Here is a 23,334-nt window from a genome sequence, read left to right as displayed (position 1 = left end):
GCCCTTATAGGGAAGGAGATATACTTAAATATCAACATTAAGCCAAAACTTAATATTCTGTGAGGAACAAATGCCGAAGAGTGGTGTTTATAATTTGTTTCTAAGTGCATCTGACCTTGATTTTTTTGTTGTTGCATCAGTGTATTTATCTTTCAAAGAAAGTGTCATTGTTTTCCCCAGAAAGACTCATATATTTGCTTTCAAGTTCAGAAGGGCCAAGTTTTTGCTATATTTGTTATAAAGTAGCATGCTTAAACTACTTCAAATGAAGAGATAATCGCCCATGTCAGACTCGTTCATGGTTGATAGGGCTGCCATTGACCAGTTAGTAATGCCCTTGGCTGGTAGCATGCTCTCAGAAGGGCAGCTTTTAGACACACAAAGCCTTGATTTAATCTTTATCTTAATGAGTAGTGATAAAGATGGTAAGGTAAGGTTAAAAATATAATCCAAACACTTTATTTATTTACTCAGTCATCACATTTAAGTTTCTGTTTTGGCAAGTAAGAGACATGAAGTAACATTACTTACTTCAGTCTTGAAAGATGTTTAATTATTCTACTAATAATTATGATGATTGTTGATTAATTAGTCCTTTTACTTTTCCTTTTCTTCCTTCTATTGTCAGCTTTTGAGTATTTATTTCTTGTTATTTGCCAGGTAATAAGAGAAATAAGAGAAAAATAAGCTGTTTATATTACTTGCTTATCTTAGTGAAAGAACCATTTGTGGTTAAAATCAGAATTTAAAAAATTATATGTAGATTTTATTTGTACTTTTAAAATTTCTCATTAAAAAAAATGTTCTATTCACTTACTGAAATAATAAACCCCAAACTTCATACTCTCCATTCTTTTCTTCAAATATAATTGAAATCAGTAGTTTGAGTGTCTTTCTAAACTCTGTTTTATGTATTTGTCCACATGATATTTACATATCTACAAGTATGGCTGATATACGTAGGATTATGCTATAGGTGTGGCATTCCACAATTTGCATTTTTTAACTTAATATATCTTGGAGATCTTCAGTGCAAGAGTATCTTCCTCCTTTTTAATAGCTGCATATCATTCCACAGTACAGATGTATTATAGCTTATTTTTCCATTCCCTTCTTGATAGTTATTTAGGTTGTTTCTTTCTTTTTTTTTTTTTTAAAGATTTTATTTATTCATTTTTTTCCCCCCAAAGCCCCAGTAGATAGTTGTATGTCATAGGTTCACATCCTTCTAGTTGCTGTACGTGGGACTCGGCCTCGCGTTGGACGGAGAAGTGGTGCCTTGGGGCGTGCCCGGGATCTGAACCCGGGCCGCCAGCATCAGAGCGCGCACACTTAACCGCTAAGCCACGGAGCCGGCTCATTTTAGGTTGTTTCTAATTTTTTGATATTATAAATAATTTGTCAATAAACATTCTATGCATGCCTTTTCCAGCACAAGTGCATATCTGTAGGACATATTTAGAAGCAGAATTGTTGAGTTGTGTTATATTATATCATTAGCATGACCATACATGCCAATTTGCCTAGAACAGTTCTATTTTATTCTTTTTTACTTGGCATTTATCTAATGATTATATTTTATTTATACTATTTAAATAATTTTATATTTAATCTTGCACATACTCCTGTATTAGTTGGCTTATTGTTTTATTATTATTATTATTATTTATTTATTTATTTATTTTTTTGAAGAAGATTGGCCCTGAGCTAACATCTGTTGTCAATCTTCCTTCTTTTTTCCTTTTTTCTCCCCAAAGCCCCAGTGGGTAGTTGTATGTCATAGTTGTACATCCTTCTAGTTGCTTTATGTGGGACACCGCCTCAGCATGGCCTGATGAACGATGTGCAGGTCCATGCCCAGGATCCAAACTGGCAAACCCCAGGCCGCCAAAGCAGAGCTCGCTAACTTAACCACTATGCCAGTGGGCCGGCCCCTGTTGTTTGCTTTTTTTAGTTTGCAAAAGTTGCTTAAACCTTCTGGATGTGATTTATTCCATGTGATGCAAATATTTTTCTCCAATCTGCTGCTTAATGTTGATGTTTGTTATTTTTGTTGTTGTTGTTCAACTGTTTGAAATTTTTGGTGTAGTCGAAGTTACTGATTTTTTCTCTTTGCCTTCTGTTTTTTGTACTTTGCGTGAGGTCTTCCTTTTTCTGTGGGTTTTTATTCTCCTGTTTGTATGAATAATCAAGTGTTTCAGCCTTTCAAATATCTTTTAAATAGCTGACTGGATCTCTGTCTCTACAGAGATTGTGCCAGTTTCCCATTAAAATTGAAGAAGTTTGTGATTCTGGCTTTGCAGCTGGTGTGGCCGTGACTGATGTGGCTGTTTCAGCAGGATGCTTTTTCCAGTGTAGTCACAGTAGGGGAAACGTCAAATACCGTCTGGTACTTGGACCTCAAGCACAGACTTGAACAGTCTGTGTAGGTCATCAGACACGCGCTGTAGCCGCACAGCCAGCGTGCTCTCTGAGCTGTGAGCTGAAGTGCTTGTGTATCGGCATTTTTGCCTCAGTTCAACCATACTGATTTTAAATGTCATATGATTCACAGGCAGAAAATGATTTTAATTTTCATTTTTTAATAGAATAACTTATTTTAGGTGGAGAAATGAAAGATTTATTCATATAAACTTATTTTCCCTTCAGTTTTGTCAAAGCAACATGCTTCACAAGTCCTGGTTAGGAAACGTCGTGAAAATTCTTTGCTTGAAGAAACCAAGAAGGGTAATCTTGAAAGAGAATGCATCGAAGAACTGTGCAATAAGGAAGAAGCCAGGGAGGTCTTTGAAAATGACCCTGAAACGGTAAGAATTCATGAAAACTAATAAGTTAGCACACCTAGACATACAATTACAGATGGGACATTTCCAGCTTGAGTCTCTGTTCCGTTTTGTTCCTATTTAAAGTTAATAATTGTGTCTGTCACCTTCCACGTGTGACCACTGAAGCATTTCAGGAGGAAGTGCCTTTAAAGGACAGTGGGCTTGTTAGGGAGACACTCTGACCAGACTGCAATTCAGGTATACCTAATTATCAGGAAACGGTATTGACCTCAAGGGTTTATTAATACTTTCTCCCAACCAGAATTTGTTAGTATTGGGTTGGGCAGGGGGTGCATCTCAAGTATAGTGCGTGTGTGTGTGAGTGTGTCTGTGTGCACGCACACGTGTGCATGATTGCATCGTTATCACTATGCTTTCCTTAAATCTCTCGATTGGCATTTTTAACCAGGCTTTAGAAAACAGGGCCCTCTAATCCAGAGCTTGGTACATAATAGGTACTCAGTGAATGCTTACTGAAGAATTCTTTACAGTACTGTGTTCTCTGAGTATACTTTAAATTATTCCATAAACCCTTGGGGACTTTCCTGAGCCCGCTTTATATCATCAATAATCCCTGGGGTTAGAATTTATATTTTTCTTAAAATTTCGTATACATTTTTCCAAGTTAGTCTAGAAGAATCTAATCATAAAGACTCCTAAATATCATCCAGAAATAGAGGACCCTTAGACCTCTTCTATAATCCCCTAAGTTTCCTGGAGAAGGATGTTCTCAAATGTGTCCTGCGGGTAGCAGGAGTATAAATAGTGCTTCTAAGAATTAGGGTGAGGATGACTTTGGGAATTCAAGTTGGATAACCTTCGGGGTTACCTCAAATATTTTTCCTGAGATGAACTATGTAACCAAAAGGACATGAGGGAGAAAACATATTCAAAGCACCTCCCTTACCTCCGCCACGGCTCTCGGGGCCGTGAGACTGGAGGGGAGATGGTGAGCAGGGGCCACCCATCCAGTCAGAGAACTTGCCGACGGTCACAGCTATGTTCTCTGCTATTGCTCCTTAGTCCTTGTACCTCCACCTCCTCTAATAGGTTCAAAGGAATCTTTCCCAAGCTACCCCAAAATTTATTTTTAATACTCTCTGGGATTGAATCAAAATGTTTCTTCCTTAATTTTGTTGCTTTTTGTAGATAAGCAATTGATAGGACAAAAATATTTTATTGCACACAGTATAGCAGAGTGCTCACTGTGTAGGAAACACATACACCCACACATATATACACACACATTTCTTTTTACTATGGGAATTAAAATGTATCCCAAAGCACAGAGAACAATATAATAAACTCTGATACGCCTACCTCCCCCTCAACAATTATAAACAATCTGCCATTCTTGTTTTGCCTATTCCACACCCCACCTACTCTATTTTTTTTTTTTAATTTTGTTTATTTTATTTTTCCCCCAAAGCCCCAGTAGACAGTTGTATGTCGTAGTTGCACATCCTTCTAGTTGCTGTATGTGGGACGCAGCCTCAGCATGGCTGGAGAAACCGTGCGTCAGTGCTCGCCTGGGATCCGAACCTGGGCCGCCAGCAGCGGAGCACGCGCACTTAACCGCTAAGCCACGGAGCTGGCCCCCACGCACTCTAATTTTTTGTTTTGTTTTGTTTTGTTGAAACATTTTAAGGCAAGTCTGCATGCCCGAGATATCATATTATTGTATCACCCATAGCTACTTGAGTATGTATTTCTAACACTGTACATATGTTCTTAGAGCTCAACCTGGGGGTAGCAAATGGGGAGTGAGGCAGAAGACATGGAGAGGAGGAAAGAGAGGGGAAGGGAAGCTCACTGATGTGCTTCCTCTCCTCCACTCATTCTGACAGTGGTGTTATTGACAGAAGAGACAGAGATGACAGAGAGAGTAAGGAAGAAATGGGAGAAATGAAAACAAACAAACAAACAAAAATTTGTTACTGCTTCTCACTTTCTGTCCTGCCCCAACCACTGTCTGTCCACATCCCTAATACCCTAGTCCACATCCCCAGTCTCCACCCTATTGCTTTCCTCTTCATTGTCCCTGACATATTCCTTTCACCCTCACATCCTCTCCTTTTGAACTCATTCATTGCTGCGTACCCTCTTGGCTTTTGTTCTGTAGAAGACAACACCTCTGCCTGAATTACTTAGTGGGAGAGCCCATCCTTATAAACCAGTAGATGTGTAGGTTTATATGTGAGAGGAGGAAAGAGTGAGGACTTGGACTCTGTACTGGATGGAGTTCTGTTCTGTACTTGAGTATGTTTTTGTGTAGAAACATTGGTTTCTCATGTGGTGTTCTTCTGCTAATAATGCTGCACATTAGATGTATTATGGCTTAAGAAGGCTTTTGTGAACCAGCATGGGGACCTTACCATCATAAATCATTCCTCCTTTTGCTAAAGTGCATTCCTTAGTCCAGATTACTGATTTGCAGACAAACTTTTGGTACATAACCAATTTATAAGTAAGGTAATATAGGTACATAAGATGGTAAAAGATAAATGTCCACTTTAATTCACTTCAAATTATGTCACTGTTATTCCACATTGAATCTGGTATGTGTAATCAGCATGACATGAAATTTATCAAATGGATATGTAATCATTATGGAAAAATTAAAGGATTTACAAAAAGGGGGCATATATGATTACTTTTAACATCTTCAATAGAACCTGTTTTCAGATTAAAAGCTTTTGAAAGATGATTCAATTGATCAATATTGCTGTAAGCCGCAGCATCGTATTGTCTTAATGTTATTAGTTATCTACTCCTGGTATATTTTACTATAGAAAAAACACTATATTGTAATGACAGTTATATGTAATTTATTTGCGTCTTTAATCTAAAAACATAGTTTAAAATTAAATTTTAACTCTATAGTGAAATATAGTTTTGCTAAGATATATTTTTTATTTTCTTTCTTTCTAGGAATATTTTTATCCAAAATATTTAGGTAAGTTCAAAGGATCTCAATCATATAATCTTAGAAATAGAAGGGAACTTAGATCTGACCAAGTCTAACCCTCCACCTGTATGTATTCCATCCAATACAAGTTCATTAGCCTTGGAAGGAGGATCACATTCTATATACAATTTTACTGTCCTTTTATTTAGAGACATGTAGACAAATTTGGAACAGTTCTTTAATTACCATGTGGCATTTTGACTTTTTAGTGTGTTTCATTCTTGTGTCTTTCTCATGAAGAGTCATTGGGCTGATGCTAAGTTATATTAAGGTACCAGAACATTCTCTATAAGTACATGAGTTTTCATGGGTTATCTTTTAATGAAAGGAAAGATCTCTACACTGCCCAGAGCTTATGACCTAAATAATTGTTATTTAAATGTTCTCTCTTTGCAACACCATCTCATTATTCTCTGCAATATGCTACCCAAGTTTTGCTTTTGGATACAATTCTGGACTCTCAAGGAGTGAGGTAGCATTTCCACACCCAAATAGATTAGATGATTTCAACTAAATGTCAGTTAAAGATAAAAGGCTTCAGTTTGCTTTAAGCAAATATAGAAATATTTTATTAATTTTTCTTGGGAGAGTCATCAGCATTTCCAAACAATAAAAGCAGAATGTAATGTGTACACCTCTTTCTGATGGGATGCTCTCTGGGTCCAGCCCACAGAGATGTGCTCTCCTTCCCCCTCTAGGCTCAGAATCATCCCATCTGTGTATCTTTCCACCCCATTCTCATCCCAGCCAACTTGAGGCTCCAAGCCCTGCAGAAACAAAAAGTAAATCTTCCTTGAAAAAAAAAGTAGAAATGTACTCTGACATGCATTAATAATTATGCAGCTTAAAATTGTTAATTCAGTTTTGCAAATAACTATTTCTATTAAACTCTCCTTTCTCTTGAAATTTCAGTGTTTAATTATAGTTTAGGGTGTGGCTTTTTGTTTGTGTGTTTTTTTTTTTTTTTGAGTACAAATGCAGACATTCCAGAGTTTAGATAGATCTAAGAATCTTAGATAGATCTAAGACTCCATGTTTAGATAGCGGAGTATTTATACCTTTCCTCTTTTCTTGGGGAGGCTTACGTTGAAATGATGGTATGTACTTATATTTACCCTTCAAGACAGTTGACAAGATAAGAACCCAACATTATTGAGGAGAAGATCCTTTTAGAACCAAGTGTTCTTTTTCATAGTTCCTGGAGTGGTTACTCTTCCATTTTTTGCGTCCATGAGGGTGTGAATCGTGTTTGTGTGGCACATCCTGAGCCAAGGTTACTCAACGGTAACATACTGCGTCTCCTTTCACCCTTTCATCAATGGCAGGACATCAGTTCAGTGATGTCTCTCTTTAGAACTCTGTGTCACGACCCATTTCTGTTTTGTGGGTTGCTGGGTGTTTTCCACTTGACTTTAGCTGCCATCTTAAAAGGACAATGGGATGTCGATGTGCATCCATGAAAAACGTCTCTTCTTTTGTAAACTTACACATGACTCACTTTCTCTAAAGCAAAAACTAAGGGTTTGCACTGTTAAAGTGGAGAAAAGATATAATATCAAGACTATTTCAGCTTCTCAATTTTAGGTAGGAATATGAATATTTTATAATAAAAATAGACAATATTTGGATATTAAAAATTACAAGCTTGCATTAAAAAATATAATGTTAATCCTTGTTTCTTAGGTCGATGTAATGAGGCTGTGTTTTCGCAGGCTCCAATACTCTAGAAGATACGTACCTTTGATCACAGAGTACATTTGGATAAAGATAAATAACATTTTAGTACTACATTGTGTGTTTTGGGGAAGTTGCTTAGATAAAATATTTTTCTTTTTCTCCTGTTATCCCTCTCAACTTCCTCTTTCCTGGCTCCACCCAACTTCCTTGTCTCTTTGCCTATCTTCTTTGGCAGCATGGTAGAAAAGCCAAGTACTAAAAAATAAATGCATAAATAAATAAGATGTGGGTTCTAGTCCCGGACCTAAAAATTTCTACTGTATCAGGTTAAGCAAGTTATTTAACATCTCAAGTTCTGTATTTAAATATACACTATAACTATATTTTCTAACTTCAGAGCTGTTGGGAATACCAAGTAAGTATATTTATGTAGATAGACTTTTTACTACATCAAACTTTCTTCAAATGTAAAGTATTATTATTTAACTGACCCATATTATGAAACAAAAATATAGTTTTTATTATTTTTTAATTCAAATTTTATATTTTGGTTTTTATTTATGTCTAGGCATATATGATGAATTCCATTGTTGAAAACAGAAATGTTCTACATAAGTTAAACTTTTCTGTCATTTGATTTGTATATTCTGTAGTCCAATGGCCCTAAGTGGAAAAAAACCTTTATAATCCTGTCCCTAGTAAACCTAACAGTAATTGTACAGTTACCACAGCTCATGCATGGAGCTCCTTACAGTGGGGTAAGGACACCCAAGAAATTATACCACTAATACTAACCCATACTTTCTGGACAATATTTAGATTTAGAGTTTCAGGAGTTGAGAAACCACTTCAGTCTATCCACATATCCCATGTACTGCTTTGCAAACATGGAATTTGGACAGAAATACTCTGGATTTCATTATATAAATGTAATGTTTTAAGTTGCGTTCTGTTCCTTAGAAAATAGACTAAATAACTCTATGATCTATATAGACCTTTAAAATATCATCTGATACAGTAGATGATGCTATTATTGGGAGGTAAACTTCTTGGGAAGAATGCTAAAGTCTGAGCCTAAATATAAACGTTAGAAATAATTTTTAGTTTCTAGTTCTTGCCAAGATAGTAAATTAGTCCAGATTGCTGACTCTGTCTCTTAGAATCATCTCAAGAGAACGATAGCATTCCAGGCACTAATAATAACAGAATAAAATGAAAACAACAAGAAATGTGAGCAACCGTGGGTAGATTGAAGGCTGGCTTGACCTAGTGTGTGTGTGGGAATTGGGGTGCTGACTGCTGGGACAGCAGTAGAGGACAGATTAGAGTATTTAAAAAATGACCTAAGCATTCAAATCAAAAAAATTTTTAAGAAGTATAATAGAGCAAACCCTGAGTAACAAGAAATAAGGAAATAGCAAAAATAGAAATAGAAATAAGTTAAATAGAAAACAAAAGAGAGGATTAACAAAAGCAAAATCTCATTCATTGAAAAATTAGTAGGTTAGACTGACCTCTGGCAAAAATAATCAAGGAAAAGAAAAAAGGGTAAGAGGAAACGCCAAAATATGAAGTATAGGATAAAAAGGGGAAATACCATAAACCCATCATGGTTTAGATTTATAATCATAAAATAAAGGGAATCATAAAATACAATCACAAAATGTGACAAAAGATAATCATATAATATTACAAACAGCTATACCAAAATATATTTGGAAACTTGATAAAATGGACACATTCCTAGAAAAATAGAAAATGTCTATAATTTCACAGGAGGAAATAGAGAACTTGTTTATACAAATAAGTACTAAACAAGTGAAAACCTCCATCAAAGCCATCTTCTCTATATCTCCCCCAAATCCAGACCCAGATGTTTTACAGATGAGTTCTTCCAAATTTAAAGAAATTATTAAATTCTCTCTTTAAAGATTTCATAGAAAATAGAAAAATATTCTATGCTGTCAGCTTATTATAAAAGGCTGATATAATCTTGATTCCAAAACCAGATAAGAACAACACAAGAAAATAAAAACGTAATTCCTTTTTATTTATGAAGTAATTTTAAGTAAAATGATATTTGATCTAATATGAAGTATATTAAAATGATATATTATGATAAAGTAGGGTTTATTCCAGAAATTAAAGGATGTTTTAACATCAGAAAATCTATCGATGTAATTATCCACATAAATAGTATATTATTGCCTTAGTTCATACAGAAAAAGAAGTTGATAAAGTCCACCACTTAATTATGATAAAAACTTTTGAAAAACTATGATGATAGGAGAAATTTCTGAGCTTGGTAAAGGTTATATATAGAATAACTGTATAATTTATCTTCCAAATAATTCCAAATTTTGACACTTTTGTCCAGTACTAATACTATACTAGATAAATGCCAAGTAAAAAAGAGTAAAATAGGACTGTTCTGGGCAAATTGGCATGTATGATCATGCTAATGATATACACCTAACAGGGAAGAAAGAAAGAAGAAAAGAAAAGAAGGAAGGAAGGGAGGGAGGGAGGGAGGGAGGGAGAGAGGAAGGAGAAGGAAGGAAAAGGAAGAAAGGAGGGAAGAAAGGAAGGAAGAAAAAAGAATAAAGCCTACAGTAAACATTATACCTAATGGATAAACTTTAGATACAGTCTCTTAAAGAAAAACAAATAAGAATCGTGTAGATCAATGACTATCATTGTCTGTAATTGATGTGATGATATACCTAGAAAAAAATAGACTCCACAGACAAATTATTAGAACACATAAAAGCTTTTAGATAGTTCTAAGACTATCCTATAAAAATCAGTGTTAGTTCTTTATACAAACAATACTCTAGTAGAAAATGGAGAGATAATACCATTCATAATAGCAAATCCCATAAAATATGTAGAAATATCTTAAGAATACATAAACCTCTATAGAGAAATTTTTTTTTTTAAAGATTTTATTTATTTATTTTTTTCCCCCCAAAGCCCCAGTAGATAGTTGTATGTCATAGCTGCACATCCTTCTAGTTGCTCTATGTGTGATGCGGCCTCAGCGTGGCCGGAGAAGCAGTGCGTCGGTGTGCGCCCGGGATCCGAACCCGGGCCGCCAGCAGCAGAGTGCGCACGCTTAACCGCTAAGCCACGGGCCGGCCCTCTATAGAGAAAATTTTAAAGCTCAAATTAAGGATATAGAATATGAACTGAAATCATGGAAAGACATTTCCTGATCTTGAATTGAGTGATACTATAAGGAGATCAGTTCTCCTCAAATCTATATATTCAAAGTGATCCCGTTTGAAATTCCAGCTGGTGGGCCGGCCCCGTGGCTTAGCGGTTAAGTGCGAGTGCTCTGCTGCTGGCGGCCCGGGCTCAGATCCCGGGCGCGCACCGACGCACTGCTTCTCCGGCCATGCTGAGGCTGTGTCCCACATACAGCAACTAGAAGGATGTGCAGCTATGACATACAACTATCTACTGGGGCTTTGGGGGGAAAAATAAAGAAATAAAATCTTAAAAATAAATAAATAAATAAAATTCCAGCTGGATTTTTTCCAAAGGAATTCAGTAAGTTCCCTTTAGTGTTTCAATCAAGGAGTAAAAGTCCACACATGCCTAAATAAACCTTAAAAAATTCAAAAGGAGGAAACACCTCATCAAATATTAATACTATAAAACTATAGAAAGAAAACCATATGATATTGTCAGAAGAACTTGTAGACTAGTGAACTTAACAAAGAGTTTAGGGACAGACCCACGTATATATGGCAACCTAATATTTGATAAAGATGACACCACAAATCGCTGTGAATTGCTTAGGAGATGGTGTTGGGAGGACTGGCTAACTATAATCAGAAAAATAAATCTGGGTTTCTAACTACCACCAAATGTAAAGGTGAATTCTAGATGGAATAAAGACAAAAATGTTAAAGTAAACCTATGAAATTAAGGAAAAAATATGGGCGAATACATTGTGATCAATGGCATGGAAAAAAACCTTCAAATGCACAAACCATAAGGCAAAATAATTGGTAAATTTGATTACAACAAAATTAAGAACATCTCTTAAAAAGACAGACGTAAAAGATAAGGTTAATAGACAGATAGAAGGAGAGATGATATTTATAAATGTTTGAATTTCTGCAAATCTACATTAACAATAAATAAGTGCCAATAGAAAAATAGTTAAAAAATAATGCAGAAAATTTTCAGAGGAAGAACCTCCCCCGGGTTTTTAAATGACATGAAGATATGCTCCATCTCACTGGAAATCAGAAAAACAATATGAGATATCACTTCATTACCTATTCTGACAACAATTAGGAAGCCAAGGTATAGAAATTCTTATGCTCTGCTGGTGGAAATGCACATCTGGAGAGCCACTAAGTACGTGCCTATCTAATGATCCTACCATTCCGAAAACCCCTGGATACCTATTCCAAATAAACTCTTATGCATGTACTAATGAGATGTGCATGAAGACATCCATTACAATGCCGCTGGTAGAAGTGGGACATTGGAGGCAATCTCAGTATCTGTCATGGGTAGAGAGGATTATAAAAATGGTAGTTGCATGCCATGGAGTAATGTTTAGCAGTTAGAAGCAATAAATTACATGTAGCAGCATGGATGGATCATAAAAATATGGTACTGAATAAAAAATGTCAGAGAATGTGATACATAAACTCAGCCATTTACAGAAATGAAAATTCATGCACACAAAATTATAAATATATATTTTAGAAGAACATATACAAATGAAATAAATATACATTAACCCATTAGAATGGTTGCCTAAGGGGTGAATGGGAGTGGAAATGGAGATAAAAAGGAGTGTATATATTTATTTTTAAAGCAGCAAGCAATGGGCTTTTCAAAGACCAATAACAATAACGTACCATCAAAGGGAGAGTATGACTAACTCAGCTTTCCACTCCTGAAGTCAGAACAAGCAAACATTCAGACTTTTCTGTGATGGCCTCTTCTGTGATTTAAAGACAAGGGGTGTAAAATAATTTCTTGAAGAAAAGAAAAACTTACAGGACTCTGGCTCAGGGGGTATAATCCCAATACAACCTTTGTTTAGGTGGCAATGGCTGTTTGAACAACTTTTTAAAATTGACATATCAAGATAGCTAGGACAGTCTTGGTGGTAAAAGAGAGTCCAATAATTTGGTCCCTAAGAGGATCAATGAGGAAAAAATGTGAATAGAAGGTGTGTGTAGGAACTGTCATAGTGTAGAATCAAGATTTCTTTCTAGGATGTTCTGTCCTGACCCCTGGAACCTCTCCTGAAAGTGCCTTTTTCTTAGGCTTTCCTCCCTGATGGCCCTAATTTCTGTTTCTAATCCCATTTCTTCTGCTTCAGGCTACAGAAGCTGGGACAATCTTGCTCCAACTCTCTTTCCTATCCACTCTCTCCAACTTCCCCCATTCCTGTTGTGCAGTAAGAAGGAGAAGTGGGAAGGTGAGGGCTCTGTATTGTACGACTTTGGGGTAGCCATACAACTGGCTCTCTATACCTTAATCCTAAATGCAGGTTTACATAAAAACATTATCACATATATTCGTATAGACTTCTATGTAAGTTGCATTATGGGTTAAATCTACTTTGCAGTCTAGCCTGGGATCCTAATCACCATGTGAAACATTTCACCTGGACTTTCAACCTAAAGACTTTCAAATTTTGGCTGTTATTCATTGTCACATTTGTTCAGAGGTGCAAAAGAAGGCTTTCTCACAAATGAGGATCCTAATGCAATATCCACAATAGAAAAAGCTAATTTGGGATTAAGTGATTCAGGAGGAGGGACAAATGAACCCAAGGAAAGAATACTCAAGACTTAAATGAGACTGCTTAGGTCTCATGTGACCTCCAGAAAGACCATCATGATGTGAGGTATTGTTTCTATGGGAAAATATTCTAACCCAGCAGGGTAGGCTGAATAATGACCTCCCAAAGATGTTCATGTCCTAATCCTCAGAATTTATGAATGTTACCTTATACAGCAAAAGGGACTTTGAAAATTCAGTTAAGGATCTTCAGATGGGGATATTATCCTGGATTATCTGGATGGGCTCAATGTAATCATAAGGTCCTTACACGAGGAAGGCAGGAGGTCAGGGTTGGTAGTAGGACATATGACCATGAAGCAAAAGTTAGGAGTGATGTGAGAATGGGCCCACGAGCCAAGAAACGCAGGTGGCCTGTAGCAGCTGAAAAGGCAAGGAAGTAGATTCTCTCTTGAAGTCTCTAGAAGGAGTGTGGCCCTGCGGCTACCTGAATTTTAGTCTTCTGATCCCTGTAACTGTAAGAGAATAAACTTAGGTTGTTTTAAGCCACCAAAATTGTGGTAATTTGTCACAGCAGCAATAGGAAACTAATACACACACTGACTTCAAATGAGCCTTTGAATCCATCTGTGATAAACTGCATTTTCCAAAGATAGCTGCAGAAATATCTCCTGTCTCACATACTCTTCTGCAGTGTCATCTTGCTGCTCCCTCATCACTATATGGAGTCTGTCCTTGCCACTTCTCCCCCTTGAACCTGGGCGGAACCTGGGATCAGTAGAATATGGTGGAAGTGACAAAATGCCTCCTAATTGGCCTGGCAGCTTCCACTTTCTTCCTCTTGGAAACTAGCTCCCATAAAAGAAGTGCCACTTTAGGACCAGCATGCTAAGAGAAACTCAGCCACATGGAGAAGCCCTGAAGCCTGACATATGGAGACATGCCATATGGAGAGAGAGATGCCAAGGAGACTGAGCTGTCAGACAAGTGAGTGAAAAGCTATCTCGGAGGTGGATCCTTCAGTGTGTGCAGCGGGGACAAACAGCCCAACCAAACCCTTTCCAAGCACTTGACCCACAAATCATGAGCAAAATAGAAGGAGTATTTTAAGCTACTAATTTGGGGAGTTGTTTGTTACTCAGGAAAAGATAACTAAATCCAACTTTTTACTAAATTGGTGACTATCTGTACAACAAGGTGATATCTATAATGTTATCTTCAGTGGCTATTAAGAAATGTGACGTTGTTGGCACTAAATGACCCCTAGTTACTTTAAAGTCCATAAATGTTTTATCTCCATCATTTCAGCTGTTATTTCTGCCAGATTGCTATATCTAATTTCCTAGAGTTGTAGTGAGGAATAAAATGGGTGAAGGAAAACTGCTTTGTAATATTGAGGCATTACACAAATATTATTGTATTAGCCTCTACACAACATTGGAAGAACTGAAAGTTGCCTGCAGCAATCAGAAACGCTAGCTCATTCCATTGACTTAATTGGAGACACTTTCCAAATCAGGCTGTGGTCTACAGATTTGAGGATAACTTCAGGTCTCTGCTACAGAATTAAGAACATAGATTTATGTGATAATAAATTTCCCTGCTAATCCAAGATCTTTTTCTCTCTCTGCTTTAAGGTTCTTCTCCAAAGAGAAGCTTCCATACACCTATTTTTCATGGTTCTGTATTTATTGTAATCTTGCTTGTAGATTTTTAGTTTTTCAAATATGTGGATGGAAACATTTAGGGTTGATATTTTGAGTGCTGAATCCTGTAAATCCACAGAAGCGTAAAGTTTCTACTCTTTGGGTAATTTCTATCTTGGATGACTTCAGATCAAGTTATGTGTGTCTACTCTGAGATCACGTGTGTTTGCATTTTCAGGTTGTCTTGGCTCTTTCCGAGCTGGACTGTTCACTGCTGCACGTCAGTCGACGAATGCTTTTCCTGACCTCAGGAGCTGTGTCAATGGTAAACACCCTACCGTCAATTTAAAACACAAAGCAAAACAAAACCTGCAAGCACAGTACACCTGTCAATATAGCTAGTGTTTAAAAATCAATAAACGAGCCCTTGGAGGGTTGTGTGCCCAGCAAGGAGGTATTTTCAGATGTAAATGCTACTGTTTTACTCAAAGTGAATTTTCCATCTAATGTTTAAATTAATCGTGTTCCTTATTTACTAAACTTCAGGTCATTGACTTCAGAATGTTATTCCCAGCAGCTTTATTTTGCCGCCTGTTGCGTAATCGTGTAGTATGCATGTTACAGTTGTAATAGGTCAAAGTGGAGCCGTGTTTACTCTTCTAACTTCTGACATCAATAATATAAATGTGGAAAATGTTACGATACCAAATTAGCCTTCTCCCTCTGAAGTTCACGTAGGGTCTAGTGATAATTCTGGTAGATTATTTGTCTCTAATTTGCCAGTTTCCCAACTGAGAGTCAGAGAGAAAAAGGTAGAACTGCCAGATGTGAATTGGGATGTTTGTCCAGTGAATATTTTGCATGCAACATTGGCATTATCTAGATATTTATTTGCATTTTATCTAATTTAAAGTTGGTTATAATTACACAAGTAAAACAGTTTGCCTGAACATGCACATTTAATTCACATTTTATCTTTTTTTAATTTACCAAAGGACAGGAAAATAATTTGATAATTTTCTGATGTCTTTCTATCATACTAACTAATACCTAGTTTATTACTACTTTTCAAAAAACTTATGGGGTCATTTTTTGAAAAATTCAGTAATTAGGTTTTAGCTAGGTTTTTAAAAACATTTTTCTTCCAAGTAACAGAAATTTCCTCTGAGTAACTTAAGCAAAGGGGAATGACCTGGAAGGATGGAAGGAACTCGTAGATTCAACGAAGCCTTGAGCAGCAGGTGTGGAAATGTGCAGGGAGCAAGGGGCCACTGTGGTATCTAGTGAGGGGTGAGAGACCACAAATGAGGAAAGAAGCAAATGGGCCTATCGTTTAAGATGGTGATGAAGTGCTGTGACATTTTATGAAGAAAACATCTCTCCCCGAGGAATCACAGAACTCTGCTACACGTTGTCCAATGTCTCAAAACCATTGTTTCATATATTTCAACCAGAGTTCTATTTATTTAAGGCAGGAGGATAAATCTGGTCCCTGTTTCTCCATCTTAGCCCAAGATGGAAGTCTCAAATTCTTTTTTCTATTGATATTGAGAGTAGTTTTATTCTGAATATCTCATGAAATTGTTTTAAGGATCAAGTAAGGTAATATATATGAAAAATATATAAATTATAGTTATAACGTACTGTATATGTTTGGAAATATAAAAGTAGCTTCCTTTTGCAAAATAATTATAAATGTTTGTCTAATGGACTCACTTTTTTATGAAAAAGTATTATTTCAAGGAAGGAGTTATAGTTTTTTTTCATTGATTGTAGGCTTTGTGCACAGGATTTCTATTAAAGGGCATATAATTCCATTTTACCATAGCATGTGGTAGAAATGAAACAGGTGTCTATTTCCTTCAGCCATTCCAAACCAGTGTAATCCTCTGCCGTGCAATGAAGATGGATACATGAACTGCAAAGATGGCCAAGCCACGTTCACGTGCATTTGTAAATCAGGCTGGCAAGGAGAGAGGTGTGAATTTGGTAGGTACAAGAAACCCACCCGGCTCACCTGGACTGGCCTCCTGAAAAGTTCTCTGAAGGCTTCATTACTTTAAAAATAATTTGTTTTCCCCTTTTTAGATATAAATGAATGTAAAGATCCCACAAATGTAAATGGAGGTTGCAGCCAGATTTGTGACAACACTCCCGGAAGTTACCAGTGTTCCTGTAAAAGTGGTTTCGTCATGCTTTCAAATAAAAAAGACTGCAAAGGTAAGAGCAAGAAGGTAGAATGAAAAGTTGTTTACTGTGTGAGAGCCAAGTCCAGTTAGAAGAATTTCCCCAGGAAATTCTTTTTTTTTTTTTTTTTAATTTTATTTATTTATTTTTTCCCCCCAAAGCCCCAGTAGATAGTTGTATGTCATAGCTGCACATCCTTCTAGTTGCTGTATGTGGGACACGGCCTCAGTATGGCCGAAGAAGCGGTGCATCGGTGTGCGCCCGGGATCGGAACCCGGGCCGCCAACAGTAGAGTGCGCGCACTTAACTGCTAAGCCATGGGGCTGGCTCTTCCCAGGAAATTCTTGGAAAACTCTCTGGTTATAAGTCCTTATAGTAAATATACATTATTATCCACCTTGAAGCATTGGGATGCTATTGGACAGCCTTTTAGTTTATTGTTTATAGGGTATTTTGTTATTTGGAGTATTGTGTTGTTTTCTTAGTGTATGTATGTGTGTGCATGCACATGTGCGTTTTAATAAAGAATTTCATTGTATCCTTGCATACTTCAGTCTTTGCAAAATTGTTGTTTATACTTTTTTTAGACACTAATATTATTTCCTTTATTCCAATAAGATAAACAGCTATACAAAGAAATCCACCATAATCCTTAGTAACTTCTTCCATTGTATTTTATATTTCCCTGTCAGAAATACCTTTATAATTTCCAATATAAACCCTTCATCTTGCTCCTCATTTCCTGTTGTGGTTTTGGGAAAGATGAAGATCTGGTTTCCTTTCTCTGTATACATTTAAGATCACATCGTTGGTCATAATTCTTTTTTTTGTTTCAGACTTAAATAATCCCTGTCAGTTCAGCTTTTTGTTGTTGTTGTTGTTGTTGAGGAAGGTTGGCCCTGAGCTAACATCTGTTGCCAGTCTTCCTTGTTTTGCTGAGGAAGTATGTGGGACGCTGCATGGCTCGATGAGCGGTGTATTGGTCCATGCCTGGGATTATTGCGGGCTGCTGAAGCGGAACGCATGGGCCAGCCCCCCCACTTTAGCTTTTTAACAAGTCATTTTACTAGTGTATTTTTTTTATTTTTCTTAATGCTTCTCTTTCCCCCAAATTTTGACTTTTTTCTCTCTGTATGATGTCTTTTCCATTAGACTATTGTAGCTGCCATAACTAAATCTTCAAATAAGTGCTAGGTGTGGGGATGGCTGAAAATGAGATTTTCCAGCCTGGAGTTAAATTTTGCCTTTAGAAATTGGAAGCAAGTTTTCCTTCCTTCCTTCCTTCCTTCCTTCCTTCCTTCCTTCTTTCCTTCCTGCCTCCCTCCCTCCCTCCCATTTCTTTCCTCCTCCTCCTCTTCTTGCAGCAAGGTAAGGAAATTTACTAAGTTAAAGTATAAAGTTTTCTTGTTCAACTCTATTCATATCTGCTTTGTTAAATCCCCAACTTGAATTCATATTCAAGGAATAGTCTGTCTCTCACTGCGCTGTAGAGTTTGGTAGACTATGGTCTACTCTAAAGTGAAGTGCATTAACTAACAATTTTTTCTAAACAATTATCCAATTTGTGACCATATATCTTTCTTGTCGGCCTATTTGAGGGTCTGTTTGAGGTTTGAAATTTAGAATACCAGTATCATTAGAACACTGTTACAGAAAACCATCATAATGCAGGACACCGTATGCATTCCATAAGCAAGTAATCCCATTCATACTTCCACATTTAAATACTTGAATAGTCTGTCCTTCTAAAGAATTTGTGACATATTTTTAGTTGAAAGATATTTAATCCTTATCCATTGAATTAATACACATATGTAAATTATTACAAAAAGTTCTCTTATATGTAAGAATGTCCCTGATGACCAGAACATATGTTCTCGTATACTTTATTTACATAGTCTTTTATCCATGATACCTGAGTGATAGAGTACAGAACTGTTGGAAGAATATCTATGCAGCTATTACAATAGGGCCTTTGCCAAGATGTGGATTTTCTTGGGATCAAGTTGCCAGTAAATGTCTAAAAATGCAAGAATAAAACTTCTCATTAGACATTGGATGTCATATAGAGTCATAAAATACAGTCAGTATAGTGCTATAACCTGAACGCATATAATTTAAATAATTCCTTGCAATATGCCTCAAACCAATACTTTTACCTTGTTTTAAAAATATTGATCTTATAGCTCTTTTTAAAAAAATAGCTATTTTAGTGGCCGGCCTGGTGGCGCAAGCGGTTAAGTGCTCGCGCTCCGCTTTGGCGGCCCGGGGTTTACAAGTTCGGATCCTGGGTGTGCACCGACGCACCGCTTGTCAAGCCTTGCTGTGGTAGTGTCCCATATAAAGTAGAGGAAGATGGGCATGGATGTTAGCTCAGGGCTAGTCCTCCTCACACACAAAAAAATAGTTATTTTATTTTGAAGTAATTATAGATTCACATGCAGTTGTAAGAAATAATAAGAAGAGATCCCATGTGGCCTTTTCTCAGTTTCCCCCCAGTAGTAACCTTTTACAAAACAATAGTGCATTATCATACCCAGGATATTGACATTGACATGGTCAAGATACAGAAAAATTCCCTTACCATAAGGGATTGCTTCTGTTCTTTTTGTGCATGTTATTATTATTATTTTTTTTTGGTGAGGAAGATTGGCTCTGAGCTGACACCTTTTGCCAATCCTCCTCTTTTTGCTTGAGGAAGATTGGTCCTGAGCTAACATCTGTGCCAGTCTTCTATTTTGTATGTGGGTCGTCGCCAGAGCATGGCTTGATGAGTGGTGTAGGTCCACGCCTAGGATCCGAACCTGCGAACCCCAGGCCACTGAAGTGGAGCGTGTGAACTTAACCACTATGTCACTAGGCCAGCCCTTGTGCATGTTATTTTAAATAGAGTAGTGTCTGAAATTTTGACTACTAGTCTGTGGAAAAATTAAACTCTCAACTACTTAGAGTATAAAATATATTTTTCATTCTGAACTTGTCTTAAGAGAGGAGAGGAGAAAAGTTCACTAATAGTTACATCTCCTTTGAACTATCTCTGTCACTCATTTTGTTTTCTCCCAGGTGCTTGTGTAGTAACTAGTTGCAGTCAATACTTTGTCTCCTACTTGATTATGTAACATAAACACATTTGAAATTTCTGGAACATTAATTTTGCACTAAAATTTGTATTGGATTAACTGCATCTTTATAAATACTTTGAGGCCTTCTCAATCTCATTTTAATTTTGAATCACTATTGAATACTTTAGGCAACAATAACAGTATGCAGATTTAGTTATTGTCTATTTCCAAAGGAAAAATGTAAGACTGATGAGCCATCTCATTTTTAAATTCATATTTGTGATAATACAGAGTGACTGTATGTTAAAGACCATATTTCAGAAACATGTATTTAGGAATACATATTAAGAATATGGTGAATCTCTTCTCTCATTTATTTTCATGCTGTAACCTGGTAGATAAGAAAGGAACTAAAGCCCTCTCCTTCTTTTATGTAACTAAAAGGAACATGGCAAACATCAGTCAAATTCCCTATGCGTTTGTATCAAGAAATCATATTTAGTGAACTAAAATATGGTGATAGATTTCATATTTTGTTATTCTCAGGCCACTCTGTTGTCTCATTGCATATGTTAAACTAGGTCCAGGAAACCCACATCAAGGGTTCTTTGCAAGCATTTTCTGGTATGGGAAAAACGGTTTTTAATATATTGGTTTCATTTATAGATGTGGATGAATGCTCTATGAAGCCAAGCGTTTGTGGCACAGCTGTGTGCAAGAACGTCCCAGGATACTTTGAATGTGAATGTGCCGAAGGCTACAGCTACAATCCCATATCGAAGTCCTGTGAAGGTAGAGTTGCAGGAGTGTCGTTGTTGACCTTGGAGGGGGTGGGTTTCAATCCTGATTTTGTATTAGAAGCATCGTTTCTATTTGACATCAACAGTCAGGTTTTCTAAGATGGTACAATTCATGATATAGTTTGGTCGACTAGGTCATCATTGGCTTCCTTCCAGAGAACAAGTTTGTGGGGCACGTGGTCTTTAGGTTAGTGTTATGTCCTCCTTAGATTGGCCCTCCAAGCTATGTATGAATTGGAGACTGCCTGTGTGTGATAAAAGCAAAATAAACACATTTTCACATCATTTAAACCATATTCAAAGATAAAAATAATTTCAAGCTAGAAGGAGAAACACACACATTCAAAAAGAAAGACAAGCTTAAAAATCACGTGGGTGTTATAAGGAGGATAGTTAGAAGTTTTCAGTTTCATGCCAAGCTTTTCAGTGATTTTCTGTGCATATATCAGTATGTCATTTATTGTAAAATAGGAAATGACACAGTTCTGTTATAATTAAATATGCATAAAAGTCTCGTAATAAATGACAACCGAGCTCTAGAAATTTGAGAAGGACTGATCAGTGATACCAGTGCTTGTGGATCTGGGAGAGCCCCTGACTTGTTGTTGCTTCATTTGGCTGCAGTGGTGCTGCCATGTGCCTCAGGAAGCTTAGACGTATGAGGAGATTTTGTTTTTTTTATCATGGATATGTACAAATTATTTCCCATCTTCCTTTAAATTTTTAAAAATTTCAAAATAAATTTAATACCATGACTAAAACTAATCAAATCAATAGTAATTTTTCTATTGTGGCAAAATATATATAAGATCTAATGTGCCCTTTTAACCATTTTTTAAGTTATTTTATTAAAGTCTTATTGGCTTATAACATTGTGCAATTTCAGTGTACATTATTATATTTCAGTTTCTATATAGACTGCATCATGTTCACCACCAATAGTCCAGTTTTTATCAGTCACCATATTTATGTGCCCCTTTACCCCTTTTGCCCTTTCCCCATCCCCTTCCCCTCTGGTAACCACTAATCTGTTCTCCTTATCCATGTGTTTGTGTACCTTTCGTGTATGAGTGGATCATATGGTGTTTGTCTTTGTCTGGCTTGTTTCACTTAACGTCATATCCTCAAGATCCATCCACATTGTCACAAATGGCACGATTTTGTCTTTTTGTATGGCTGAGTAGTATTCTATTGTATATATATATACCACATCTTCTTTATCCATTCATCTGTTGATGGGCACTTGGGTTGCTTCCCATCTTGGCTATTGTGAATAATGTTGTGATGAACACAGGGATGCATAAATCTCTTTGAATTGTGGATTTCATGATCTTTGGGTAAATACCCAGCAGTGGGATAGCAGGATCATATGGTATTTCTATTCTTAATTTTTTGAGAAATTGCCATACAGATTTCCATAGTGGCTGCACCAGTTTGCATTCCTACCAGTGGTGTATGAGGGTTCCCTTTTCTCTACATCCTCTCCAACACTTGTTATTTCTTGTCCTGTTAATTATAGCCATTCTGGTGGGTGAGAGGTGGTATCTCATTGTAGTTTTTGATTTGCATTTCCATAATAATTAGTGATGTTGAACATCTTTTCATATGCCTGTTGCCATGTGTATATCTTCTTTGGAAAAATGTCTGTTAATATCCTCTGCCCATTTTTTGATCAGGTTGTTCATTTTTTTATTGTTGAGTTGTATGAGTTCTTTATATATTTTGGAAGGTAACCCCTTGTTGGATATGTGATTTTCAAATATTTTCTTCCAGTTGGTGGGTTGTCTTTTCGTTTTGTTGATGGTTTCCTTTGCTGTGCAGAAGCTTTTTAGTCTGATGTAGTCCCTTTGTTTATTTTTTCTTTTGTTTCCCTTGCCTGAGTAGAAAAGATACTGCTAAGACTGATGTCAAAGAGTGTACTGCGTATATTTTTCTTCTAAGAGTTTTATGGTTTCAGTCTTACATTCAAGTCTTTAATCCATTTTGAGTTAATTTTTGTATATGGTCTAAGATAACGGTCTACTTTCTTTTGAAAATGGATGTCCAGTTTTCCCAACGTCATTTATTGAAGAGGCTTTCCTTTCTTCATCGTATGTTCTTCATCTTTTGTTGAAGATTAGCTGTCCATAGATGTGTGGGTTTATTCCTGGGCTTTCAGTTCTGTTCCATTGATCTGTGTTTCTTTCTGCCAGTACCATGCTGTTTTGATTACTGTAACTTTGTAGTATATTTTGAATTCAGGGAGTGTGATACCTCCAGCTTTGTTCTTTTTTCTCAGAATTGTTATGGCTATTCAGGGTCTTTTGTTGTTCCATATGAATTTTAGGATTCTTTGTTCTATTTCCGTGAAGAATGTCATCGGGATTCTGATTGGGACTGCATGAATCTGTA

At 36.6% G+C, this 23,334-nt stretch overlaps 1 protein-coding gene across 1 annotated transcript in view; it reads left to right on the top strand.

Moving 5' to 3' along the window:
• Nucleotides 1-23,334, top strand: part of PROS1 (protein S) — a 58,841-nt gene that overhangs the window by 15,263 nt on the left and 20,244 nt on the right. Inside the window, exons 2-7 of the mRNA XM_004439925.3 lie at nucleotides 2,650-2,807; nucleotides 5,757-5,781; nucleotides 15,133-15,219; nucleotides 16,761-16,883; nucleotides 16,983-17,114; nucleotides 20,810-20,935. Coding sequence (XP_004439982.1) covers nucleotides 2,650-2,807; nucleotides 5,757-5,781; nucleotides 15,133-15,219; nucleotides 16,761-16,883; nucleotides 16,983-17,114; nucleotides 20,810-20,935 — 651 coding nt within the window. The remainder of the gene's footprint in view (nucleotides 1-2,649; nucleotides 2,808-5,756; nucleotides 5,782-15,132; nucleotides 15,220-16,760; nucleotides 16,884-16,982; nucleotides 17,115-20,809; nucleotides 20,936-23,334) is intronic.

Source organism: Ceratotherium simum, chromosome 15 (genome assembly GCF_057802395.1).
Source record: "Ceratotherium simum simum isolate JZ-2026a chromosome 15, ASM5780239v1, whole genome shotgun sequence".
NCBI lineage: Eukaryota > Metazoa > Chordata > Mammalia > Perissodactyla > Rhinocerotidae > Ceratotherium > Ceratotherium simum.
This window is presented reverse-complemented; position numbering and strand designations above follow the sequence as displayed.